A 25,292-nucleotide genomic window follows, 5' to 3' on the forward strand; every position below is an offset into this window, starting at 1 on the left:
TGGGAGTGAACGACAACACGACGCGGTTCATCGTCCACACAAGAGCTCTCGCGGATGTGGACTTCGTGCAGCTGCTGCGTAAGTCAGCCGAGGAATTCGGGTTCTGCAGCAAAGGGGCTTTGACGATACCGTTTGCCGCCGAAGCTTTTGAAGACTGGATCACAAGAACTCCAAAGATGAGGATCCTGAGGGCAAAGCCGGCTTAGCCGGGTTCAAGATTTGTAGCCGTCGCTGTTTATCCATGCTATGAAGCAAATTAGCATGGGTCATGTTCACACTTCTCAGTGATGTATGATAGATGGTTTGGTTGAAAAGGGTAGTCTAGGAAGCAATAGTCTAGTATGGGTTTTTCTCGTACTTTTGGTACAAATGGATGGATCACAGCCAATTATACAAGAGGAATGGAGATTATGTTGGAATCCTTCTCATAGTATGTCGGGTACAAACTCTTGCCAAAAAATATAGCAAAAATTTAAGAAAATGTGGCAATTCATCTTTCCTCACATTGATCAAAACTCAAGAAAGGAGGTGCAAACAAACCGAAACGCTTGATTGCCATACCTCAATCGCTGCCCCTATCCTCCCTCCCTCTGATTGATATCCGTGCACAGATGTAAGAAAGTCGCCAGTTGTGCCACGGTTTAACAGCTATTGAAAGGGCGTGTCGATGTTCATCACCTGCCTCCGCAAATCGGCTTCTAAAAATCACTTGGATGACCTAGCTTTCTTTCGTGATTTTGACTTCTTTGTCAACGTCTGTAAGCCAGGATCCTCGGTATCCTCATTTAATAGATGTTCGTATTCTTCAAGACTGGCGAAAGGGGATGCCAAAGTCTTCCCCCTAGATTTCCTCTTTCCTTTCCTCTGGTAGGAGCTATCTTCTCCTTCATCAGTTTCATCATCCGCTTCCCCAATCGCCACATCGTCGCCGTCACTTGTGTCATCTTCGATGGGGCCAATATCATCCTCTTCTGCCTCATCCACGTCGAATGGAAGATCAATCTCTCCATCGCTAGCATCATCAGCCAAATCATCATCATCTTCTGCAGCAACTCGGTCCAAGTCATCATAATCATATTCACCATCCCCATCTAAGGAAATGTCAGCAGAGTCCAACATGTTCTCAATCTCTTCATTATCACTCTCGTCTCCGCCATCAGCCTCTGCATCGTCCACATCAAATAGTTCCTCTGCCGCTTCTTCTTCTGCTCCTTTCTTCTTTTTCTTCTTCTTTTGTGATTTTGAGGAACTCATTTTATTTACATAAAACTTGTGAAAAACTAAATCTTCCGGGGGAACATCCGTTTCAGCAAGTGACAGAATTTCTGGCCCAATTAACTGATTGTTCATATCAAGCTGGGGAAAAAAACAAAAGCAGAAACAAATTTAGAGGGTTCCACAGTAGGCAGTGGTCACTCCTAGGAAGGTCAAAGGGTCACGGACAGAGGGAAAGCAACTTAGAGAACCTATTATACAAGGGCAAATAAACATAAATTGATGACTCACCTTCTTGGTAGGTTCAATTTGGGAACCACCATGCCATGAACTTTGCTTGGGTTTCTTTTCCATTAACTTGTCTAAGAAGGCCGGGAGTGAGAGGTCGTTTAATGGGTTTCCATTGTACACAATGTTGGCCCCAGACAGGAGTGTCCGAGCCATGGTAGCGACTGATGGATGAACATGTGAAGCAAGTACCGTGAGCTCCCACCAGCTTACATGGTCTGCATTGCTATAGTCCCCAAATGGGAATGAAATCCATTCATTAGGAGTTTTTGAACATTAATCAGCAAGAGCTTATGAAAATGCAAAGGTTTCAGAAACTGGCAACAGCTACAGATTAACCATATTAAAATGAAAAAAGAAAGAAATAAAGAAAGATAGAAAAGAAAAGAAACAAAGAGCAGGCCACGAGTTAGATGAAGAATTGTAGACAATTAATTAAAATATAGCCACTTTGGAGAAAATAACTATTCTATACATAAAGTAAATTCTTCAAGTATTACACGCTCCAAAAACAATGAGCGAGAGATCATATGACACAATTAGAGTCGGCAACAATACAACAGTACATTACAGGGAACTACCGGGAAAAAAAGGGGTGTTAACTTACCAGTAAGACGGCTCTCTGTGCCTGGGATTATACCCTCCAGGAAGCAACGAATCTGTCGAATTTACTCCAGACTGATCAATTTTATTTTTAGATAATTCAACTCCCCGAGTATTTGGAGATAAATTCTTTATAAGCAACTCAGCTGCTTCGTCGGAGTGTTCATCATCATCTGAAGAAGAGACAAGTGAGCCATCCTCCTCCTCTTCTGAGGAATCATCGTCCTTCACGGAATCATCAAGAATCAAGCCAAAATTATTTTCTTCTCTTGAAGCATTGATTTCTTTGTTGTGAGCTTCTTCAACAATGTCTTCAAAATGTTCTAGCTCTTCATCAACCGACTCACTCTGAAGCACTACATTCCTGCACAATAATATGTATTGTTCAAGAAATTTCCATCTGAAACCCTCATCCTCCAGTAATTTCATTTAAACATCAGAACAAACCAAATCCCATCCTCACCACAAAGGAGGTCTGGCTTTAAGAAGCTCAGAGAGAAGAAAAAGATATCCACAGGCATATTGAGGTGGCTGCTGCAGTGCAACCTGTCAAAAATCAGTGAACTTGCATTAGAGTATTACAAACTAGGAAAGGCATTGCATCATCCATCTATTGAATCTCATTTCTCATAAATTTTTTATAAGTTAAAATCTCTAGAAGGAGCATAATATACATTAATGAACCATAACTAACAGGAAAGCCATGTTTTGTAAATAAGAAATATTAGCTTAACATTCTACTTTTATGACCAGGAACTGCCTTAAATAGATGTCCCAAGCATGCACTTCTATGAGGGAGAGAACCAAGCAAACACTCATCTAAGAGTATTAAGGACATTTTCGCTGGATTGATCTCTAGAGATATCTAGCAACCATGAGAAAGAACAAAGTAAGGCTAAAACGGTCCTCGCTACAAACCTGTAAAAGACGCTTTGAAAAGGCAGCCACACGCTTTAAATTCACATCACTTTTCATGGCTCTCAGAAGTAGACCAATAAACATTTCTGCCTGAAGAATGCCAAAAAACCAAAAAAGGTGAGAGAGAGAGAGAGAGAGAGATAAGAAAGGCACAAACCATTCCTTGTTTGTTCTTTCTATTCTCAAGTATTTTTTATCTATCTTATTCTAGAGAGGGGGATTTCAAGTGCCAAAAGCAGGACAAAAGGATAGGGACAGGGACAGGGAAATGGCATGCAACTCATAAGATACCCTGGCATCGTGATCTCATCATCCCAAGACACCAAACTCAGCAATATCAAACTAAAGACATTTAACTCTTTCAATGTGGATACTTTTCTTTTATGTCCATAAGAAATGAAACTACTTAAGATCATCCTCTACGAACTCAAGCTACACTTGATCTTCATTTGCATAAAGAGAACTAAAAGAAGCATGTAAGTTTGAACCCAAAACTCCACATCAATTAGATGTTAAGCTTACAGTTGAGAAATTCCCTGATGAACGTGTTTCAAGGCGGCCATAAGCAAATTAAATAGTTTGTCTAATCAGACATAAAAAGATCAGCATCACTTGCCTTGGAAGAATTCATGGCAGCAGGAAGTAGAAGTTTTGAGTACAAGGCACGGTAAAACCGATCACTGACTATCTGATTTTTGGATGAGATTTTGTCAATAAGCATCAGAGCTTGTATTCCTACATTAAAATTGTTTGAGTGAACCTGCATAAAACGAGTGCAGATATCAGAGCACATTAATATTATTTCCTTCTTGCACCAATCATATAAAGCTCCCTTCACAAGCTATTCATCACAAGTGACTCTATGCCTCTGAGCTTACCAGTTGGAAGAGCAGTGGTGTCTGGACCTCAACAATGTCATCAGCCTCATTGCTCGAAACATAGGGAAATGCTCTGTTCACCCCCTGGAAGAATGAAAAGGTATTGGTCAACAGAGACATCGCAAAACCATAGCAGATTGTGCAAATCAGTAGAAAGAGTAAGAGAAACTGACAGTTAATAAGACTGATAGTATCCTTGAGTCTAATTCAACATGAGTGTCTGTTGCATCCTTTTCTTTTTCCCCCTCAGAACCAGAGGCCCTCTTTTTCTCCTTTTTGCTGCTATTAGCTTTTTTCTGACCACTACCAACCTCAGTAATCAACACCTGACATTGTCCACCAAAAATTAAAATCCGAGATCGTCAAAACGGAATCTCTAGGTAATCACCTCATAACAAAAATGTTTGCCTCTGCTGGAGACCTAGGAAGGAAAAGAGACTCATCCTATGCAACCATGAAATCGTACAAAAGGTGCAATTAATATAATGTAATAGTACCTTAAACACAGCAAAGTACACATCTATCAATCTTTTTGCCACCTTTGGTCCATCTCCTTTGTTACTAAGACGAATTTGGCTAAGGAAATTAATCTGCACATGCACAATGGCTTATTGAAGTGAATAAAAATAGAAATCTTACAGAAACATACTTTCACTTTGCACAGTCTTATAGGAAACATGTGGGGCCAATCATCCTAGAATAAAGCCCATCTGCAAGACTGTTGCAATTTAGGGTAATTCAAAAACAAGATCTCTCAGAATTGATTTTCAGATACAATCGCATAAAAAGGAACTAGGAAAGAAATATTGCATATGAAATACCTAAGCGATCAGCCTACTCCTCTTGGAAAGAAAGCTTTTAAAAAAATGATAAACTCATGTTGCACACAAATGCCTCATCACAATTTGGGGTACGGTGGCACAGCCAATGCATTGATGTATCCACTAACCATATCACCATACAGTACAATGCAGTGGAAGGACTCATATGAAAAAATAATGACAGTAGCAGGTACTAAAAATGACAAAATAAGCAGTTCTTGAAAAAGATCGTCAAAGGCCCTGCAAATGATACTACTAAAAATGACAATGATAAAAGATTGAGAAGACGTACAGCATGATACTTTGCCCGCAAATTCAGGTGTGGGCGAAAGAGAAAAGAGTCCACCTCATCAATCACTACCGCCTGAAAAAGGAAGAACCCACTGTAATGACAGTTGCCCCAAACAAAAAAGAGAGTTGTGCATCATAAACAGAACTTAATAATCGGTCACAGAATAATAGGTGAAATGGCCAGTTGCACCCCACAGATTCACATTTGAGAAAACGACCTGATACTTATAGAGGCAATATTTACTCTTAAGATTATATGACATCAAGAAGATTCTTATTCAATAGGCCTTGAGTTTAAAGCTCAATTGAAGTTTTGGTGAAGCACAATTTGTTCGATAACCTAAACCCTATCAATGTGATTTACTACCGAGGAGGACATATGTGGTGCAGAGTGTCATTCGAATTTTATGTAATTTGAACAGATTGTCTTCTTAGTGGCTGTTCTAGTGGTGCTTTCAAAAGCGGACAGGAGCATGAATCTGGCAAGCGACTACTTAGCAGTTCAATCGGTCCAAATGATACAACGGATTTAGCTGGCGGAATACTAACATCATAGATAATTCTGTTAACATATGTCCCACACAGTAGATTCAGCTCAGTAGATGAGGATGTTTTGAAAAGAGCCCTATGTCGCGAGTTCTACACCATGCCTACATTTTCTTTTCATGTATCATTCCAAGACAGAAACATACAATAAAGGGAAAATTCCAAATAAGGGCCTAAAGTGCCCTCATTTTCTCAAATAAGGGCTTGAAGTGGACCTTATTTCACATAAAAGCTGAGGGCGGCCTCACCCAACCCTCACCGGCAGCTGGTTACCGACTGGAAGCTAGGGCCAAAAAAAGAAAGGGAAAAAAGAGGAAAAAAATAAAGAAAAAGGAAAAAAATTAAAAAGCAAAGAAAATGCCCTTGGTCAGGCACTTATTTGAAGAAATGAGGGCACTTCAGGCCCCTATTTGAAGCAATGTCCACTTCAAATCCTTATTTGGAATTTTCCCTACAATAAGCAACATTTTTGTAACCTTCAAGACTAAGGATGATGTTTTGGTGAATGGCAATTGCATGTGAAATATTATAGACTAAAAGATGAGGTCCCAGATTTGAGAGACAGGATGGAATTTTCCTTCACCTTGAAAAAACCGGATCTGACAAATTCTGACCCAGTTCAATCACCCCATTTTGACTGGTTGGACTGAGTAACGGGTAGTTCCATCCACTTTTTGATGATTGATTATTTCTGGCGAGTAGCAGATCGGTTACCAATTTCAGGTCCAACCATTAGACCAGCCAGGCCAATCCTTAAGGCACTGATTTTTCAACTAGGGTTTTCAGGGGTTACATTAAGCTTCTTTTTAGCAGAGTAGCCATCAATATGTTTATGTTAAAGCTTGTGAAGATGGTTTAAGATTGGGTTAGAGAGATTTGAGTGCATAATGTCCAGTCAACCTACTGAATTTTGCTGATAACCCTGCCAAAGTAGGTTGCATCAACCAAACCATGCACATCTATTTTACCGTATCTTGTTGATTTTTAGAAGTAATTTTTCACTAATGCAAGTTGATACAAGAGCCTGGATGAAAGAAACCTAGAATTTCTAATTCCATATTGTTAAGGTATTAAGAAAGCACTTATCCCACATTGACATTCACCTGTCCTTCGTAAAACTAGCGAAAAACTCTAATATTTGCTTTACCGACAGAAGTGATTGCAGAAATATAATGTGTTCAAGGAGGAGATATGCTGAATGGTGTGGTACCGAATCCAAAAGGAGATTTGTACATTACAGGGCAATCCTCAGAGAAGTAATAATGACCTAATCTTGTGCTTTCCTTTCATTAAACAAAATGAACTATATTTTATTCGTTTAGTTTTATGTCCATCCAACATTCAACTAGCTTCAGCAGATAGTTCTTTTGGGAGAACTAAACTTTGCAATACATAAAGATGGCCATTCATGAGCTACATAAATGCAGACATACATGCAACCTCTTCCCTCCACATGGAAGGAACGTTCTAAAGATCTGCACTGGTCCTGTTCTGTGTTAAATGTCATGAGAATAGCCCTAACCAATTTACTGAAAACACAGGAAACTGCGATCATATATGTGCATAGGCATAAAAAAAAAAGGCCACCACTTGAACAACATACCTTCATGTTTGGGTGTTCAGACAAAAGGTTGGATAAGTGAAAGTCAGCGTTGGATGCACCCTTATTTTGAGGATCCCCGAGCTGCATATAGACAAGGACAATATGTATTATCACAATCAGTTGCTATAAAAGTCAACTAGAATCTTTATAAATGAACAATTAAGAATCAATTAGAAAATGGTCAAATTTCAATCTCAACTTACTTTGTTGACAAGAGCTGAGAGCAATCGACGCTCCTGTTCCGACTTATTCTTCAGGAGTGCATACATGGTCTACAAGCACCAAAATCTCAAACAAATCAGATTATTTGTAGAAGCATTTCAGAAAAGAATTGAGTAAAAAAATTATTGGCAATAGATTAACTCAATTAGGTGATCAAGCAACAAGTACAGAAGAGGTAAATTTGACAAATATATTTGGAAAAGGTAGTGGAGACTACATGAAACTGTGGAACAAGTTCAAAGGCAGAACAACTATTAACTATCACATGCCAGCAATAATTGTGGTCCAATGAGGAAGAGAAATTTCATCCATATCTAGCTCCAAACCCAATTGAAACTCTGGAGAGAGTTTTAACTTCAGATATAACTAGATAACCTGTCCAAACAATATTTCAGGCCCGCGATTATTTCCAATAAGAAGATGTGCATATCGTATAGCTAACGAATCTCACAACAGAGTGAAAAAAACTTACCTTCAAGGCCTTGTCCTTCAGAATGGGTAGCAAATCCCTTGATGCTTCCTCAAGTGCAACAATAAAACGCTCATACCTAAAGAAGTCAAGCAATCCAAAATTTAATTAGCTGTTCAAATCAAACAACATGATGCAGCTTTAAGCTAGCATTATGATGTTGAAAACATTTTTTTATTCTTGATTTCCTTGAAAGCATGTTGGGCATGCAAGTAACAATTTTACCTACAGATTGAAACTAAGTAAATATGTTCGATTCTAATAAACATCAATGAGAAGCTTCATCTTTCCACTTGATGAAAATGATCATTTTCAGCTTTTCAATTATATATAGTGTATGTCAGTAATATAACGGATCAAACGCATCCTTTTGTGAAAGGTTTTCTTTCTTTCCTCCTCTCTCTTTCCAGTCTACTGTTCTCATTGAGCTAGATAGGTCTTCGCACAAGACCACCTGTGTCTCAGGAACCTGCTTCTTGAATAACTTTAATTTGCCAACGGCATATCTACATGTATAGATCAATGTTCTAAGAAAAAACGAAGTATGCGGACTAGTTAGTGCTAGCAGTGGCATCCATTTGCAGACTACTAAGGCTTTAATAAATGCATACCTCTGCTTTAAGCAGTCTTCCCAGTACCAAAAGAGTAGGAGGGAGTAGCCATCCTTTGTCTCTGGGAGATGATTTAGTGGCCTCTGCAAGAGGGTCTTCAGCTTACGTTCAGGTAATAGACTAAAAAGAAGTAGAAAAAGTGGTTTAATAATCAAATATGGACACAGTAAATTTAGCATAAATTCTCTCAAAGCAAGATCACAGTAGTTCATCATCCAGAGTTGCACCATGCCAGGGCAAACATGGGTCCAAGAGAAATCAGTGACTCAAAGCCACTTGAAATGTGAATACCAGATTTCTTCTTTTTGGCCCAAAAAAGATGGTAATGCCAGGTTAACAACTAATGTAATGCCCAGAAGCTACATCAGGCAGATGGCACCCATACAAGGCTCTTCTTGAAGAATAACAGCAAAGCACTAGCCAGAATTGAGGAGTTCACCATGAGAGAGAGAGAGAGAGAGAGAGAGAGAGAGAGAGAACCTTGAAATGAACAATTCTTTCAGTACTTCAAAGCCAGTTAAAGCATGACGTTTCCCCACTTTTGAAGTCACCATTCCTAAAAAAAGAAAGTGTCTAGGTATTATCCATCCATAACTCTAGCGCAGATATTTCATCAGCAGTCGGCTACATTAGGATGACCAGAATGTCTGTCTATAGCAATATGGTGGAATTTACAGACATATGTTCTCGTTTTAGAGGCTTAGTTCAGTTAATGGTCCCATGGTCTAACACAGAAACGCACTGATTCAGAAAAACAACTAGAAGGCACGCAACACACAATCAAAACATTTGAAGACGAGGCAGATATCAAAACAGCCCAATTTATTCAAATACACCCTTTTGGGTCTAGAACTGGTAAACAAAACACTGTAAGCTAATAGAGACAAACACGGGTAAAGGCATTCAGGTTACAAAATAAAAACTAGAGAACTGTGTCAAATGTTAATTCAGAAATTAAGTATGAGAACTCTTACAAACTGTAGAAGGATGATAACAAAAGCCGATGTTTGAGGCAGGAAGACAAATTACGAATTGTTGGGGTGTTTTTTCTTTGCTTTTCTTTTCTATCTTTCTGTTTTTTTTTTTTTTTTTTTTCGGTGGGGGTGGCAGAGGCAAAATTGACTTTGGTTCAACAACAAAACTTGCAGAGAGATGCAATTAAATATTGCTTGACAAGCTAAGCCTTGAGTGGGCTAAAGGCACATCATACATACCACACGCATGATGAAATTGCTGGGGCAAACGCCAGCAAAAGTAGAAGAGAGAATTCAAAAGGCTGTAGGCATTACCAATAATTTAAACATGGCTTGATTAGTTGTAGCTCAAGCTGCTCAACATATCTACTTAAACACGTATCTCACTACTCACACTAAACAAGAAGCTATTGAGTCCATTACCATACCAACACAGCATGAGATCGTTCCCAATGACAAATTCATGAAAAAATTCAACTTGAACAGCTAAAAGTTCATTTAAAGAGAGAAAAGTCAGAACGCTTGCCCGTTTTGAACTTCACAACTTTAGAACATCATCCAAGAGACGACATCTGAAGCACTTTGTAAGTATTAAAAGGGAATCAATCCAACGTCAAATTTAAGTCACCAAGAAGTACCGGAGGTCAGTTGATACGACAATACAAAATTACAAAACAAGTAAGCATACGTAGAACCCAAGAAACCAAAGTCAATTGCTTCCATTTGCCGAAGGAGGAACTCCTAAATAACATACCAATTAGTCCATCGAGCGACCGCAGGTTTGCCATCGGATTATCCCCGACCATGACCGAGAAGGCCGACACCTTATCTGCAGCTGTCCCTGACCTCTGCGTCGCGACAAGCATCTTGACGTCCCCGCTCTGCCCCCTCGAGGATTCGTAATCCTGCGCATACTGCGCCATCAGCCTCTCCCCCACCTTCCTTTTCTCCTCGACAACAGCCTTCCACTCATCTACATTGCTCACCTCCAATTTCTTCCCTTTCTCTCCAACCACCTTCGCCTCCAACTCCTCCGCGTCCACGTACCAGACACCCAGCGCGCTCGCCTTCACCAGAGGAAGCTTCGGCAAGTTCCTGAACTTATCAAACGACGAGCTCACACTGCGGCGACCGTCATTCGCATCAACCGACAACAGTGGAGGTTTATGCTTAGCCTTCGGTTTAGGCTTACGCGTTGGTCCATCGTCCTTCGAATCAGCGGCTTTATCGCGACGGGCATCACCGGAACCGCTCTTGCCCTTGCTCTTCCGGTCATTGCTGTGACCGGTTGAGCTGGAATCCGTGTTGCGAGGCTTGAGAGGGCCTTTCCTGCGGAAATCGGCGTCGTTGAAGCCGGAGGAGGGGAGAGAGGAGGAGAGGCCGAGGGAGGAAGCGAAAGAGGCTACGTCCGACTTCAGGAGCTCGATATCTTGCGAGTCGGCGGCGTTCTGCGGAGGCTTTTTGCGTTTCGATGACATCGCCACCATTTTTGCACGGGGATTCGGAGAGGAAGAAGGGATGGGAGGGTTTACGAGAGAGACGGTGGCGAGGGTTTTAGAGATGAGTGGAAGCTTGGCTCGCCGCTCACGGCGACCGCGAGACGGCGCGAGTGTTCCCGCGGAGCGAATTTCGGGCGGGTTGAGTGCAGCCCGGCCCGCACGGCTAGTGAAGGCCGTGACCCGAATTCGGACAAACCCGGTTAGCCCGTCAACGAGCTGATCCTAAAGGTCAAACACCATTTTGGTTATAATCCGGTTTGGACGAGGACAGAATCGACAATGCAGCTAAACTAGGGTTTCGTCCAATTTGAGCTCGCTTATATGCAGACCTCTGTCGCCACGCCCAGCACCGTAGTTGCCCAGCTTCCACTTCCAGAGCCCTACGCGGCGAGCTTCCGGATCCTCCCAAAGGAAAAGCCTTCGGAACTTCCTTGATGGCGACGGGAATCACCACGACCTCTGCCCCCGCGCCGGCGAAGCAGCTGTCGCAGAAGGAGGCCGACATCCAGTTGATGTTGGCCGCCGAAGTCCACCTCGGCACCAAGAACTGTGACTTCCAGATGGAGCGCTACGTCTTCAAGCGCCGCAATGACGGTGCGTTCCGGGAAATTTTTCTTCTCTTGATATCGCTCTGTGGTGGGAATTATGCTTTTCTTTTTCTGCTCCAGCTCGATGTGATGTGAAATTGTCGTATTTTGGTTGGCAATATACCCATGCCTGATGCATATGGTTGCTGGCAATTTGAGCTACCTAGGCGGTGTTCTATATTGAAGTTCTTTCGAAGTAATTGCATACGCGTAGTTTTATTCGGAGAAGTTATTGTTTGTGTGCTTATGTGACTTGGGAGCCTAGAATGTTTCCATTGGGTTCAATTGGTTGGTGCTCTGGTCATTGAGTTGTGCACATTGAGATGTTGTGGGAAGTTTCTTCCTATCCCATTCCATACCTTCGATCATTTGGTGCAGATTTTAGGAAATTACATGGTCACCATGTTTATCCTTCTATTCAGTATATGTTATAGATACTTCTCAACTTGATAGTTCCAAAAATGAATAGAACAATGGAGCATAGTTGGCAGCTGTTGTTCATGTTGATATTGGAGCGCCAATTCTTTCATAGCAAGACTTTTTGTGGCATGGTGCTTTGTTGAGAATCGACTTGCCTGAGATTTTTTCCCCATAACGTGGTGCTATGCTTTGGACCAATGCTTGTCCAGGGAGTTCACTACAATGCAATAAGTAATGGCATTTCAGTATGCTTGAAGAGTAGGCGTTTCTTTATCTTCAGCAACTTATCTCCCACTCGGGTTCTCAGGTATATACATTATCAATCTTGGTAAAACATGGGAGAAACTTCAGCTGGCAGCGAGAGTCATCGTGGCTATTGAGAACCCACAGGATATCATCGTTCAGTCTGCTCGACCATATGGTCAACGGGCCATTTTGAAGTTTGCCCAATACACGGGTGCTCAAGCAATTGCTGGAAGGCACACTCCTGGAACATTCACTAACCAGCTCCAGACCTCATTCTGTGAGCCTCGCCTGCTCATTCTCACCGATCCAAGGACTGATCACCAGGTAAAGTTTGTCTTTCTACAAGTACTGTGGTTTGGCAATTTCTTTGCTTTGTGTTAGCTTCTAGCTGTGGACCGCAGTGGCAAAACCTCCATATTCTGTCCTCCATAAAGATTGAACACCTTTCGTTTTTGCAGCCGATCAAAGAATCAGCTCTTGGAAACATTCCAACCATTGCTTTCTGTGATACTGATTCACCGATGCGATATGTGGATATTGGCATCCCTGCTAATAACAAGGGAAAACACAGCATCGGATGTCTCTTTTGGCTGTTGGCGAGGATGGTCTTACAGATGCGTGGCACCATTCCTCTGGGTCATAAGTGGGATGTGATGGTAAATTTCAAGATATCTCTGTCATGGTTCATTAGTATTTTTTCTGGAGGCTTTGGAGGAAAATGGTGGCTATAGTACCTCTGGAGGGAGAATAATGAGGCAGTCCAAACATATTCTGAATATTGTAACATGTGTAATTTATAGGAACGAAATTACATGCATTTTTTACGCCAATGTCATCCCTGTTCGACTAGCATGGATTTGATGTGACCTTATTCTTTATTTGAAACGCTCCAGACGTTCATTCTGACGTGGGGAAAATCTTGTCATAGGTGGATTTATTTTTCTATAGAGAGCCAGAGGAGACTAAGCAACAAGAAGAAGAGGATGCTGTCATGCCAGCTGAATATGGACTACCAGATTACTCCGGTGGTGACCAATGGACTTCTCAAATCCCCGATGCTTCATGGGCTGGTGAAGCTGCTCCCCCAGCTGTGGCCGCCACGCCCAGTGCAACCTGGGCACCAGAGCAAGGTACTGATTGTGGGCAAACATGATGTCTTTTTGTAGATTAGCATACTGAAGCTGGCGAATCTGTATTAATTGGTGGTTCCAACAACTGAGAACAGAAATTGCTTGTTGGATCCAGCATTCTTGTTTACTGTGCGTCTTACCTTCTGATTGTTGCTTGACCTCTTCTCAGGCACAGTGGCAGTTGATGGATGGGATACCGTGGCTGCACCTGTAGGTGCAATGCCTGCTGTGCCTGCTGTGCCTGCTGTACCGGCAAATGACGCTGGCTGGGAATGACGTGCGGTCTGTCTCTCCTCATTTTTGTAGACTTCACTCATTTGAGATCTTTCTTTTTTTTTTATGGAGGGCGCCATTCAAACTATGCCGGTGCTCTGGAGAATTTTAGAGTTGGAATTTGTATCTGTTCTTTATTGAAGTCAGACAGTGTAGTCTTAAGGACATTTGAAAGTACAGATGTTCTTAATGGGATGATTATTTGTGGAACAACATGATATATGATGGCATACGGTCACTAGTTAGAGGGAGTCCGGTATGTTGTGTACATCTGATGAGGTAAAGGTATCAAGCATGATTGCAAAGATTGTTTACCATTGGCTACCAGGAACGAAGCCAGTGAATGAGAAGTTGAGAATTAAAGCGGAGCAGGATTAGAAAGAAACGGTGTTTGTTTTCTCTGTCTTTTTCTTTTTGTCGAAGAAACCTTGTAGTCAGTGCAATCGCACCATAGAAAGGTGCGTTTTAAAATGTATAGATATCACGAAATGAAGTAATTTTCCCGTTAATTATATGCTGATGGGAAGGGTTCAAACCAGCATGAAGGGAGAATTATACATTTGGTGGTCCAAAAGGGTATATATGACGAGTTCTAACTATGAGTTTGTTAAACCTAAGAGGCCCGGAGCGAGACGAGACGTCGAGATTGCCTGCTATTTCAGCAGCACCTGTTACCATCACTACGAAAAGTTGATGCTTTTCAACCGAAGTACGAAATACCAAGATCCTGAAGGAGGGCAAAGTTTTACAATAGGAGAATTCGAGGTATAAGAAGTCGAAGCGCATATTGGTTCCCAATCTTTCCTTACCGGATCCGTCTCGCCTGTTTTCTCTCATGCTACGACCTTTACGAATCATGTCGAAATGAGAGCAATTGATCTCGGCTCTTGTGTGAATCTCTTGATTATTCATGTAATCGAGTGACGATCCCATGGACGCTGCTTATATTTGTGTCGATCTGAAATCTCAATATTTTGCTACTCGGGAAAGGCGAAAGATTAGGACTTGTGCATCTAGAGCAGTGATTAATGATGCATAAACTCCCATGCTACCGAATCAAAATTAAACCTACAACTATATACTGAAGCCCAAGGGCAAGAGATTACATATTATTTACAAAATTGGACAAGAGAGTTGGGAAAATTGGGTTACAAGTGAGAGCCCTGCCGAGATTTTTGTCTCGCCCTAAAGCAGCTCCAAAGAGATTTTGGCCACTTAAATTTATATCCTTCCTAGCGAATTGCTAGTAAGAGTTAAGGATCGTAACAGACCTGCGTGAGGCCGGATGAATGCTGCAGATTCACATGACCCAACACGATTTCAGCTCGAAGGGAGAAAATTATCATCTTCTACTTTCTCAAGGAATCATTTCGGTGTTCTTTTCCCCCCTTGGCCAAGGACTGTGCCGTTTATTCCCATTTACAAGAAACCCGAATCCTTGGGATGGGTTGAATTGAAGATTATGAGTTCGTCATTTTTTGGTTCTTGTATAACTTGTAAGCAGTCATCAATAGAACAACACTCCACCGTTAGTTACCCAGCGCTCGAAGTCATCAGAGTATTCGACAGTGCCACCACCACTGGGGTCACTCCCAGCCTTTTTCTTTCTCTAGAATGAATGAAAAAGACAAATGTACTTATCAGAGGCAAGAAAACAAGAGCCTACTTTAAAAAGAGAGGGATGGCGACTATTTTGCAGCCAAAACTCAAAACTTCATGCACCCTTCTCTCTAAGAACTTATTGCGGTACTCTAAAGATGGAAATCTAGCTTAACTAAAGGGAAAAGGTTCCTGTTCCATCATATGTACCTACATTCATTTAAATGCACATGAAGAAATGCAGTAAGCACTTAAGTTATTTGAGCAGCTGATCTTGAATCATAAAAGTAACCCGTGATGGGCGACAGAACTCACAATGATAGATAAAACAAGTGACCGTATCCTAGTAACACACATTTAACTACATCTATTGTTTAGAATGGAGTGTTTAACTGGTCCAAAGGGAATAAAGGTATTTTTTGGTATGCGGAAGAGAAAGGAATTCAACAAACACTGAAACAGCATCACTATCCTTCTTTTTCACCGTAACCAAAACAAAAACTATGCTTATGATGGAAAAGTAAATTGCTATTTAGCGTCTGAATTAATGGTTATAGCATCAGAAAGTCCCCATACTCAAAGCATGTGAAAGAGAAGCCGAGATAATGACAGGGATTTTGATTATTGTTGTCTATGGAAATGAGTAGCTGGTGATCCTTACCTCATGAGTGGAATTCCAACGGGAAAAAATGCCATGAAAGTTATGCCAGATATGTGATACAAAAATTTACTGAAGAGGGTAACAGGAATGGGAACCACAATCTAGCTTACAGTCCAAACACATTTCAGGATATCAAATGCAGCCTAACGTAATTCATCATTTTGCAAGCATTAAGGCAATGCAACAAGAATTCTGCTTGAAATTCAAATTCTTTTATGTGCTTGTGCTCAAAACATCTCTTAAAATGACTAGCAAAAGTAGAATATCTAAACTCTACTACTAAGAAAGTATGCAAACCTCCAACTTGGGCCCAGATGCACTTGCATGCCTGGTCATATCAGAATTCGGTCTAGTGATAAAATTTCCCAGAGCTACACTTGCAATAGATGACCTACAGCCATTAAAACCAATAATGAGTTCGAATATCAGATAACGTCAGAAATATATTCCATTTGAGATGGAATAACAGAAGTTAATAGAAGATCTTATTGTAATTTACGAAAGAAGTAAACAGAAAAAAGTCAGAGAACTTCCTTTTCATCTCGTAATGTTGCTTTATGGTTAACATCAGGACACGGTTTCCATAATTAAAGGAAGAGTAAAAGGCCGGGTGTTCAAAATAAACAAGAGAAGAAAACAACTCTCCTACAAGAAGTGATACTGCGAAGTACTGCAAGGTAAAAAGCTGTCAACCATTTCATACCTCTCATAAACTTCTTCATCGCAAGAGTTTGCCGAGGAAGAAAGACCATCTACATCCAGAAAGTGCATAAAATCAAATTCGTCATCGTGAACATCATAACAGATGTCATCACTTTCTTCCCATTCATCCTCTTGGATAATCTCGGACGGCTGCCTGCAAGCAACTGTCGGGTTATGTCTGCAATAAAGACTCATACCCATTAGCAAATAAGCAGATAATCTGTTAGGACAGCCCTCCTCAGAAGAGAGACAAATTGTGAATGTCACATTTTCGTCCCTGGAAAGAACAACAATTCTGAGCATTCAAGCATGAGCATAAGTTCTTATTGGACCAAAAGAAGGATCTTAAATCTATGAAACGGCATATAGTGGATGTACATAAAAATCATAATCCGGGAGAGAGACCTGTAAGTAGAGTCATCACTTTCACTGGCTGAGATCTCTGGAGAAGACTCTGAAAAACCTTTGTTACCTCCTTGCACTTGTCCAATGAGAGGCTGATTGTAAATTAGGTTTTTGGTTGCTATAGGCGTATCGCTTTCACAGGAAATGTTTCCATCAGATAGTGATCTTTTCATAAACGACCTACAAATAACAAAAGTCAAAATTACCTTCTCACATATGGATTTCAGATATCACAAGGGGAAAAAAAAAGATCTGTCATTGTGTGGAAGAAGATCTGTCATTTTCCTTCTTATTTAGTTCAAACAAACACGTCCACATTCAAATAACACTAAGTCACCATTTGTGCTTATTCACCAGAAACATTGATTGAATATCAGATATAGTTAAGACATGAGGGAGATGCCTGGCGTTTCTTACCACATTATTCAATCAACTATTCACAAACTTTTGTCCCTTTAGACTTGATGTTAGATTAATTACACCAAAACCATAAATATCTCGGACAATGAAAATTTATTATTAATGGAATGTATCCCAGAAAAAACTAAAACTAAGCTGGCAATAGCTCTATCATGGATACAGTACATAATTCAAAAGATAAGAAGAATATGCAACTTAGAAAGGAATGTAAACCATTATGGTCCCTTAGTATATAATGTACGGATCCAGTCTATAGATAGTCGATGACACAGATCTAACAGAATTTGAGAGTAAAAAAAGATAACTCTATGTACCGAGCATTTTCATCCGCATAGTTAAGATGGCGCCTTCCTTCCCACAATGAAGGCTTCCCCAGTTGGGGCTGAAAATATCCCAAAAACCTGCTCAACAAATCAGCCAAATATTACACCAGCCATATAACATTTATATACACTTAAAATATAATTTGAATAGTACCTGAAGCTCGTATATCAAAGTAAAAGTTCATTGAAAAAAAAATGGCACTCACACATTAATGGCAGATTGTTTCTCAGCATCCACATAGGCATTGCTGTAATACCGTTGTATGGTTCTCAAAAACTCCTGGGACTGCGTTGCAGCTTTCCACTGACCTCTTCGCTCAGAAAATATCTGCCAATGATCACCAAAAAGATTGAGAAGTTGGAAGACATAGTGGTGCATGTGGAAATTTAGTAAAATCAACAGATATTTCATTTCTTATTTAATTTGCTCAGGGTTTTGGTTATGTCAAAGTTAAAGGACCTGCTCTTTTCTGTTTAGTGAACCATATCAAATACTTTTTTTGCTGCGAAAGTTTAGCAAGTAAGCTGATCGGAAACCCTGGTCTCCGTCCCTACCCTCATTCCCCTCGCAACTGGATCAGATATGTTAGATCATTGGATGAAGTTGGAAGAAATAAAATGAGAGAATCAAATTCAAAAATCGAGATTCTCATACTTTAGATTTGGTGTTTTCAGCAAAGAAACCCCCATTCAAATGTTATACAGCCGAATTTTACAAGGTTCACATATATGGAGACCCATTGATATAACGAATAAAGTAGAAATTTGCATAATTAACCTCACAGGTAGAAGAAACATGTACAAATTAAAATTCATGGTTATGATGCTCATAGCTGAATACATATAGGATCTAAACCCGGTTATGAAAATCATGGATACACCAAATTCCAAAATCTCAATGTACGAAACACTAAGATCCCGTATGTCAACAATCATTCAGCATTGTCTGTCACTAAAGCTTTGCTGCATCGAAGGAACAACCATTACAACCCTCTTTGAGAAGTAATAAAACCTGGAGAAACAATTATATCTGCAGCAGAAAACCAAAATTTACGAACACGTTAAGTTGCTTTATCCACACTTGATGCAGATGTGTTCTCTCTTGTTTGGCCAATTTTGTCTTAAATTGTGAACTTCCTCCTTTGACAATGTAACATGTTCTCTTCTCTCTTTAACACATCTAATTGGTTTAAGTAAGTCAGATGTTGTTTGTTCTTGGACTGTTTTGTTTCTTTTCTTTTCGCTTAATACAACACAATGACAGCTGCTAAGAAAGGCACCAAATAATACTTCAAAATCATTGTTCCTAGAGATCAAATAGATTTTGTCAATTATGTTACCTTGTTGTGTGCTGCAGAACCACCATACTGCAATGCAAGGGTGTCACCCATTGATTCATAGAGATCCATTAGATTTTCCGCCAAAGGGTTATCCAGATCAATTGTGAGAGAGTCTAGAATTCCCAATGCATGCAGCTGCCTTCCAAGAGAAACCAGTCCATATGCATATTGGGCAACATTTGTGCGATCTAGGCAGTCAATGCAGTTGGTCCTCAGCACCCCTTTCTGTAACATTGGAGGTTTCAGACTGAGATTTCCTCTAGAGCTGCCACTGCCACCAATGGTTTGAGCTTGCATGCTCTGAGACTGAGAATCCTCGATTTGGTTGGAAAGTTCTGGTAAAGTACAAGCAGCCTTTTCAGTTTTCCTGCACCAAAAATAGTATTTTTAAATGCATAATTATACATAGATATCATATTCAGTAAATGAAGTGCTTTTCCATTCTCATATTAGCTGCCTAAGCAGGTTTTAACAAAGAAAACTACACAAACTTCGCAAAATAAGAAAAAAATGACTTGCCCTAGGTTTGATGTGATTATTGTTCCCTCCTGCTCTGAATTTGCTGCTACTCGCCAATAAAATATGCCAGTTAGGTTGAGTGCATACTTGGCCACCTTGCCAAGAAGTGCCAACGCATTGGTACCTTTGCTGTTGCGGAAAAATTGGTGAAAATGATCATGCCAAGTGCACTATTAGAAGAAGATCAAAGCCCTTACAATAAGAAAGTGAACATATAATTACTTTCTTGAGTGCTTATGTAGATCCAACTGTAGAAACCTCAGGCGATTCTCTTCGGTCAAACCTTTATTGATGAATCTGATGGCATTCAAGAACTCGGCACGAAGAACAGTTTCTCGAGGCTTTTTTTCATGTGTCTATAGAACATTAACATTTTAGAAAAGAAGAACAAAAAGTAAGTAATGGAAAATTATGAGAGCTTCCTAATGCTTATCAGAGGAAGTTCAAGCACTTAACAGTGACAATAAAATGAATCACAACACTGCAAGATTCTCGAAGTGTGGCTACCTTGATCAAGTTTAATATTACAATTGGATTCCCATATCTCATGGCAAGGTTTTCAAAATGAAGTCTTGTTGCTTCATACTTGTGATCCTTCTTTGATACTGCATACAGCAGGTCAAGTCAGAAAGATACAGGTTAAATGCAAGGGCAAAATAAAAACAGCTATCTCCTTGTCATACAAATAATATCAGGCTTGAGATTCAATCTTGACGTTTCCTGGGACCAGAAAAGGGGAATAGAGCCCCGGTTTTGAATGACAGAGCTTATGTGAATTGGGCACCCTCCAGAAACATCTTCAACAATTTGTTCCGTCTCCACATCGTTGGCTACTTTACCCCTCTCATTTACACCCCTTTTTAGATATCTAGGGAGAAAAACAAAAAGCAAATGATAAGCGTCCGTGTTCAGTAAGAGAAGAATAAAGGTAATTTCAATCCGTGCTAATAAAGTAAGAGATAAACGCAATATGTCTAGAGGAATGATCTGCTCTACAATTTATAGTCAAGAGGAACAGAGAAAGGATGTGAAAGAATTAAATGTCATTGACTAATTGAGGAGTCAAGTTTAAGTCGGGAAACTTGTAATGCTCCATATTTATTTCATTGCTTCGCATGTAGAAGAAACAAAAGAAATAAAGGAACAAGTTACAGTTAAGACACACTTTAAGGAAAGAAGGCCTCCAAAAGATGACAAAACCATTGGGATCTTTTGCCTTATGTTTTTATGATAAGTGATGCACCTACCTGGTGCCTGCATAATGACGTGAGCGTCTGGCAATCAGAGTCAACAAAAAATCCCTGCCCAACACTGAAAGTTTAACCTGCAGGTTCAAGCAAAGAAAGACCAAATCGTCAGTTTCAAGCACCGAACTTCTCATCTTAGCAGCTTTATAGTGTGCATAAGACAGTAGTTAAACTTTCATGAACACCCTCAATCTAGCTGCGTACATTTAGCCGTGATGTGTGTTGCGTACATTTAGCCGTGATGTGTGTTGCGTACATTTAGCCGTGATGTGTGTTGAGTGCAGAAGTCATATAGATTGCCATTTCTAAACCACCTGAGGAGGGGTTGAATGCGTTAACAAGTACTCGACAAGAGATGCCAAACAAATTCACGATGGCTAAACAATAGATTTTGGAATCAAAGTTACACAAAGAAAAAAGTAATTAAAACCGCTGTCCAGTCATCCCATTGTGAGGAGTCTATTCCAGTCTCCCAAAAACAAAATGGTGTAAGCCCATTATGAATGAAGGAGCCTATACAAAAATGCAGACCTCAAGTTGCTTTGCTAATATGAATTACCATTATCTCTTACCTGCTTAAAGAAACCATAAACCAACGTGACCGTCCATAAAGTGTTCTTGAGTTTATCCCGAATATCACGCATTAGATACTCATTCCACACAAACATTGTCTCAGACAAGTTCCCCCGACTCTCATGGTCACCAAAGTTCTTCTGAAGACTACATGTAACCTGGTATGAGTAGCTGAAAAAGAAGTCCTTCCTGAGATCCATCGTGCATAAGAGCTTCTTGTATCTATGACAAAAGGCAAAACAAAAAATTCAAAACAAGTTAAAGCATATCCAGAAGAGAGCATAGAGGAGAACAACTCTCAGAAGCAACTATTAAACTTTCGGAATAAAAATAGAACAAAAGGGATAAGGAAAGAGTGGTTCCCCTCAAAAACCATGATGATACCTTGTCTCACTCAACATGTTACAATAACATCAAAACAGCAATGAGGTTTGGCCCTGTGCATTTGAGGAAAATGAACTGGCGATGGCCTTAGACAACTGGAATACTGGATTAACTACGTAGAATATAATAATGCCATTAAGTTGCTCTACTGACACCGTTAAAGATGTGCGTCTAGCAATCTAGCCTATTAGCGCGCAAATGAGTACTGAGTATAGGGCGGAAACAGACTATTGGATGTATACATTCCACCACGGAACTGAAAAATTAACCGCCATAAAGTTGCATATATAGTTTACCTCATGAAGTATAGCTTCTCTAGGATGGAAACAAATGCCAAACTCCGAATAGAGAACAGCAAAGCAAATTAAACTGAAGGCCAAGCAACTAACCAGAAAGCACCATAAAAAATTTAATTACAGAGAGAACAAGTGTGTCTGAGTGCAAAATCTCTTAATCCTTTCACAGTACTGTTAATATGTTGTTACATTTACATGTAGAATGGACAAAAGACCTGTTCTCATCCTTAGAAACAGCCATATTGGACTGAACAGTAGAATTTGGAATTGGAAGCATTTCACTCTTGGTAATAGCATATATTGTGTGGCCACAGACGGCACCAATCTTCTTCCTCTTTGTTATAAGCAGCATGTAGTATGGTCCCAAGAACTTGATGAAACCTATAAAGAGAGAGTAAAGGTAATAGTTTGCAAATGGCACCAGTGAAGTCAATGAAATTTGAAAGTCCCTCGCTATATACCAATGATTCCATAACAAGTGGTGACAAATTTAAGGCCGCCTGTTTTCAGGTTCCCTTCATGTATCCGTTTCCGTAGCTCTAGACACTCATATTCCGTATAGGTTGCAGAATCCTCAATGATGTTAAGCTCGGAAGCATCTTCTCTATCGATCTTCAAAACTCGCCAGAAATTTCTGCTTTTGTCTCTTCCGATCATGTAAAACTTCTGCAACAAGCAAATCAGATGAACAAGAACTGAATTAGCATTTGGTAGCCAGGTGATAGCCCTTAACCATTTCGCAACTTGCCTCAAACACTCTTTGTCACGTGAACTTAACAGAAACAGAAAACCAAACGCGAAAATCTGAGTATGAACTCCTTTCTAGGAGCCTTAAAACAAAATAGATCACGCAATATCAACCAAAAACTTCCCTGTACAAAATCATGAACAACCTTCAATACAGTACCTATGTCGAAATGCAAAACGGAAAAACCAGCAGGTTATAGTTAACCAGTAAAGCCGGCAAGCATTATTATGGCAAGAAAGAAGGCGATGCATACTCAAACTGAGGAAACCAGATCGAATCGTGTCACGAAACTTCAAAATGAATCAAAAAAGGCAATTGAGACACATAGCAAGTAGCGATACGCAGAAGAAGCAATGTGACGCACCGAGCGAGTCTCGTAGAGCCTGAACTTCTGCAAATAGTAACTCCTCGGCTCCGATTCACCGATCCGGTCCCGATTCTCAGCCTCCATAGCGACTCCGATCCCCCGAGCTCTCACACGGCTCGGGGTTGACTCAGCTAAACATACAACAAGAACTCGCTGTACAGCTCAAATCCTCACGCACGCAATGCCATGAACGCAGTACGAGACCGAACTCAAAAATCGCGCGCATTGCAGACGGACAGCCCAGAAGCCAAAAGAAAAGCTAGAAAAACAGAGCCTATAATCGTCGAAATCCAGGAACTAACGTAAGGCGATGAATCTATGCGTATGCGCTCTTCTTCGTTCGAGTGGAACACACGAGACGGAGCGGCACCGGAGCGGACGAGACGGCGAATCACCGCCGTGCACTGACGACCACGACGACGACGGAGGAGGAGGAGAGAGAAGCGGAGAGAGTAACAGCTTCGGTGACTGTGTCCACACGATAAACACAAAAGAAAATGTATAGAGAGAGAGAGAGAGAGAGAGAGAGGGGATTTTGCGATTGGTTCGATTTTCCTTTTAAATCGGTTGGCAACTTCATGATTTGTTTTCGAAAAGGAAAATCTTTGAATGTTCATAAATTACGGCAGTTATAACAATGCATTGCCGGTCATTTCCCATTTTGGCTTTTCTTTTTTCCTTGCCTTTTCTAGAAACGAAACTTATGGCTTTGTACGAATATTGGTTTGTTTTTCCCGAGTCAATGACTCGGCCGAGTCAAAGTTGGTAATTCCTTTCGCGTGGGATGCCGGTTGGACCGGATCGATTATATTTGATATTATGATAAAGGACGATTCGTAAATTCGATCGCTCCAAAAAATAATAAATTAGTTAATAGAGCGATTTTTGTTTTATTCATTTCGAACTAGGGGTCGACACGTTGATCAAGAGCGTGGACGATGATTAAAGACGGGTTAGTTATGGCTCGCCGGATGTCATCCCACTCGAAAGAGTAATAGAGGGCGATTGGTAAACTTTTATCCAAAAGATTTCTTTCGCTACAAAAATAAGCGTGAGATTTAAATGAACGTAAAATCAACTTGAAAAGCATTATAAAAAGATAGCGATTTCGATTTTGAATTCACTCTACGTTACGGATTTACTCTAGCGATAAAATGATGATATTTATCGGGGCAACAAACACGGATTCACATAAAATTTCGCAAGAATCATATCGTTGCTTTTCAACTGCTTCAACTGTGATCTAATAAATTTGCTTTTCATTTATGATAAAATGCTTTCCTTATAGTTCATAACTCCCGTACAAAGTACCAATCGCTTCCGGACAAGTAGCCTTTTTGAGGGTCATATATTTGGTGTAATTTTCCCTTTCCATCTGTGAGACTCTATCTTGGGACTATTACTGTAACGTCGTACAAGATTGATGTGTCGTCAAAAACCACGATGCCATGTGCTATCGAGTCGAGCGAACGAATCAAAACGGGCATACCTCGAATCGGATGGTACCGGAATGGATCGGTGAAACCGGCCAATTCGATGGGATTCTCAAAGCAATTCTTAGCATAAGCATGCGGCTCTCGTGAAACGATTAAACATATAGAAATCGATATCGATCTCAAATCTCAAACCCGCTTTTTTTTATCCGCGAAATATGAATTGATCCGGAATAAATCTGATGAGCTAGATTGACTGACTCAATCCTAAAGCAAGTCGTGATATAAATGGAAAAGTTTTATAATAAAATAGTCCAATAATTTTTCATTAGAAAACACGACGATGTCGATCACATATCTTAAGCTTGCTTTATTCCATCGACGCAATCCGAATTGATCTGGGATAAATCTGACGAGTTGTCTTGACCGAGTCAATCCTAAAGAGACTCGTGATATAAATGGCGAAGTTTGATAATAAGAAAATCCAATAATTTCATACCAAAACGCGATGATATCGATCACGGATCTTAAACCTCCTTTATTCGATCGACGGAATCTGAAATGATCCGGAAATAGATCTGACGTGCTAGATTGACCGACTCGATGCTAAAGCCAGTCACAATATAAATAGCGAAGTTTGATAATAAAAGAACCGAATAATTTCATACCAAAAACACGACG

General features: G+C 40.3%; 3 protein-coding genes across 4 annotated transcripts; 1 reads left to right on the plus strand and 2 right to left on the minus strand.

Moving 5' to 3' along the window:
- Window positions 1-434: 434 nt before the first annotated feature.
- On the minus strand, window positions 435-11,109 carry LOC115744742 (protein SLOW WALKER 2). The gene is made up of 16 exons (XM_030680057.2): window positions 10,194-11,109; window positions 8,946-9,021; window positions 8,466-8,585; window positions 7,858-7,933; window positions 7,367-7,435; window positions 7,164-7,244; window positions 5,016-5,087; window positions 4,400-4,492; window positions 4,076-4,228; window positions 3,903-3,986; window positions 3,641-3,784; window positions 3,025-3,114; window positions 2,570-2,652; window positions 2,111-2,470; window positions 1,507-1,729; window positions 435-1,356 (listed from the first exon to the last, which is right to left on the minus strand). The coding sequence occupies exons 1-16, from the start codon at window positions 10,924-10,926 to the stop codon at window positions 706-708; spliced, it is 3,108 nt and encodes a 1,035-aa protein (XP_030535917.1). The 5' UTR covers window positions 10,927-11,109; the 3' UTR covers window positions 435-705.
- Window positions 11,110-11,248: 139 nt separating this feature from the next.
- Window positions 11,249-13,804, plus strand: LOC115744688 (40S ribosomal protein Sa-2). 2 transcript variants are annotated; one of them, XM_048283564.1, is made up of 5 exons: window positions 11,249-11,532; window positions 12,253-12,515; window positions 12,650-12,847; window positions 13,120-13,321; window positions 13,497-13,804. In XM_048283564.1, exons 1-5 carry the CDS (start codon window positions 11,373-11,375, stop codon window positions 13,595-13,597), a joined length of 924 nt encoding a protein of 307 aa, XP_048139521.1. In that variant the 5' UTR covers window positions 11,249-11,372; the 3' UTR covers window positions 13,598-13,804. The 2 variants fall into 2 exon arrangements, with proteins under 2 accessions (XP_048139521.1, XP_030535872.1); XM_030680012.2 differs by having other exon boundaries at window positions 11,250-11,532; window positions 13,491-13,804.
- Window positions 13,805-14,622: 818 nt separating this feature from the next.
- On the minus strand, window positions 14,623-23,706 carry LOC115744687 (phosphoinositide phosphatase SAC2-like). Its single transcript, XM_030680010.2, has 16 exons — window positions 23,176-23,706; window positions 22,525-22,729; window positions 22,279-22,444; window positions 21,383-21,605; window positions 20,811-20,887; window positions 20,247-20,431; window positions 20,071-20,168; window positions 19,786-19,919; window positions 19,564-19,692; window positions 19,045-19,411; window positions 17,911-18,032; window positions 17,696-17,782; window positions 16,962-17,141; window positions 16,558-16,734; window positions 16,152-16,245; window positions 14,623-15,203 (listed from the first exon to the last, which is right to left on the minus strand). Exons 1-16 carry the CDS (start codon window positions 23,260-23,262, stop codon window positions 15,102-15,104), a joined length of 2,433 nt encoding a protein of 810 aa, XP_030535870.1. The 5' UTR covers window positions 23,263-23,706; the 3' UTR covers window positions 14,623-15,101.
- Between the last annotated feature and the right edge of the window lie 1,586 nt (window positions 23,707-25,292).

This window comes from Rhodamnia argentea, chromosome 8 (assembly GCF_020921035.1).
Source record: "Rhodamnia argentea isolate NSW1041297 chromosome 8, ASM2092103v1, whole genome shotgun sequence".
In the NCBI taxonomy this organism is placed as follows: Eukaryota; Viridiplantae; Streptophyta; class Magnoliopsida; order Myrtales; family Myrtaceae; genus Rhodamnia; species Rhodamnia argentea.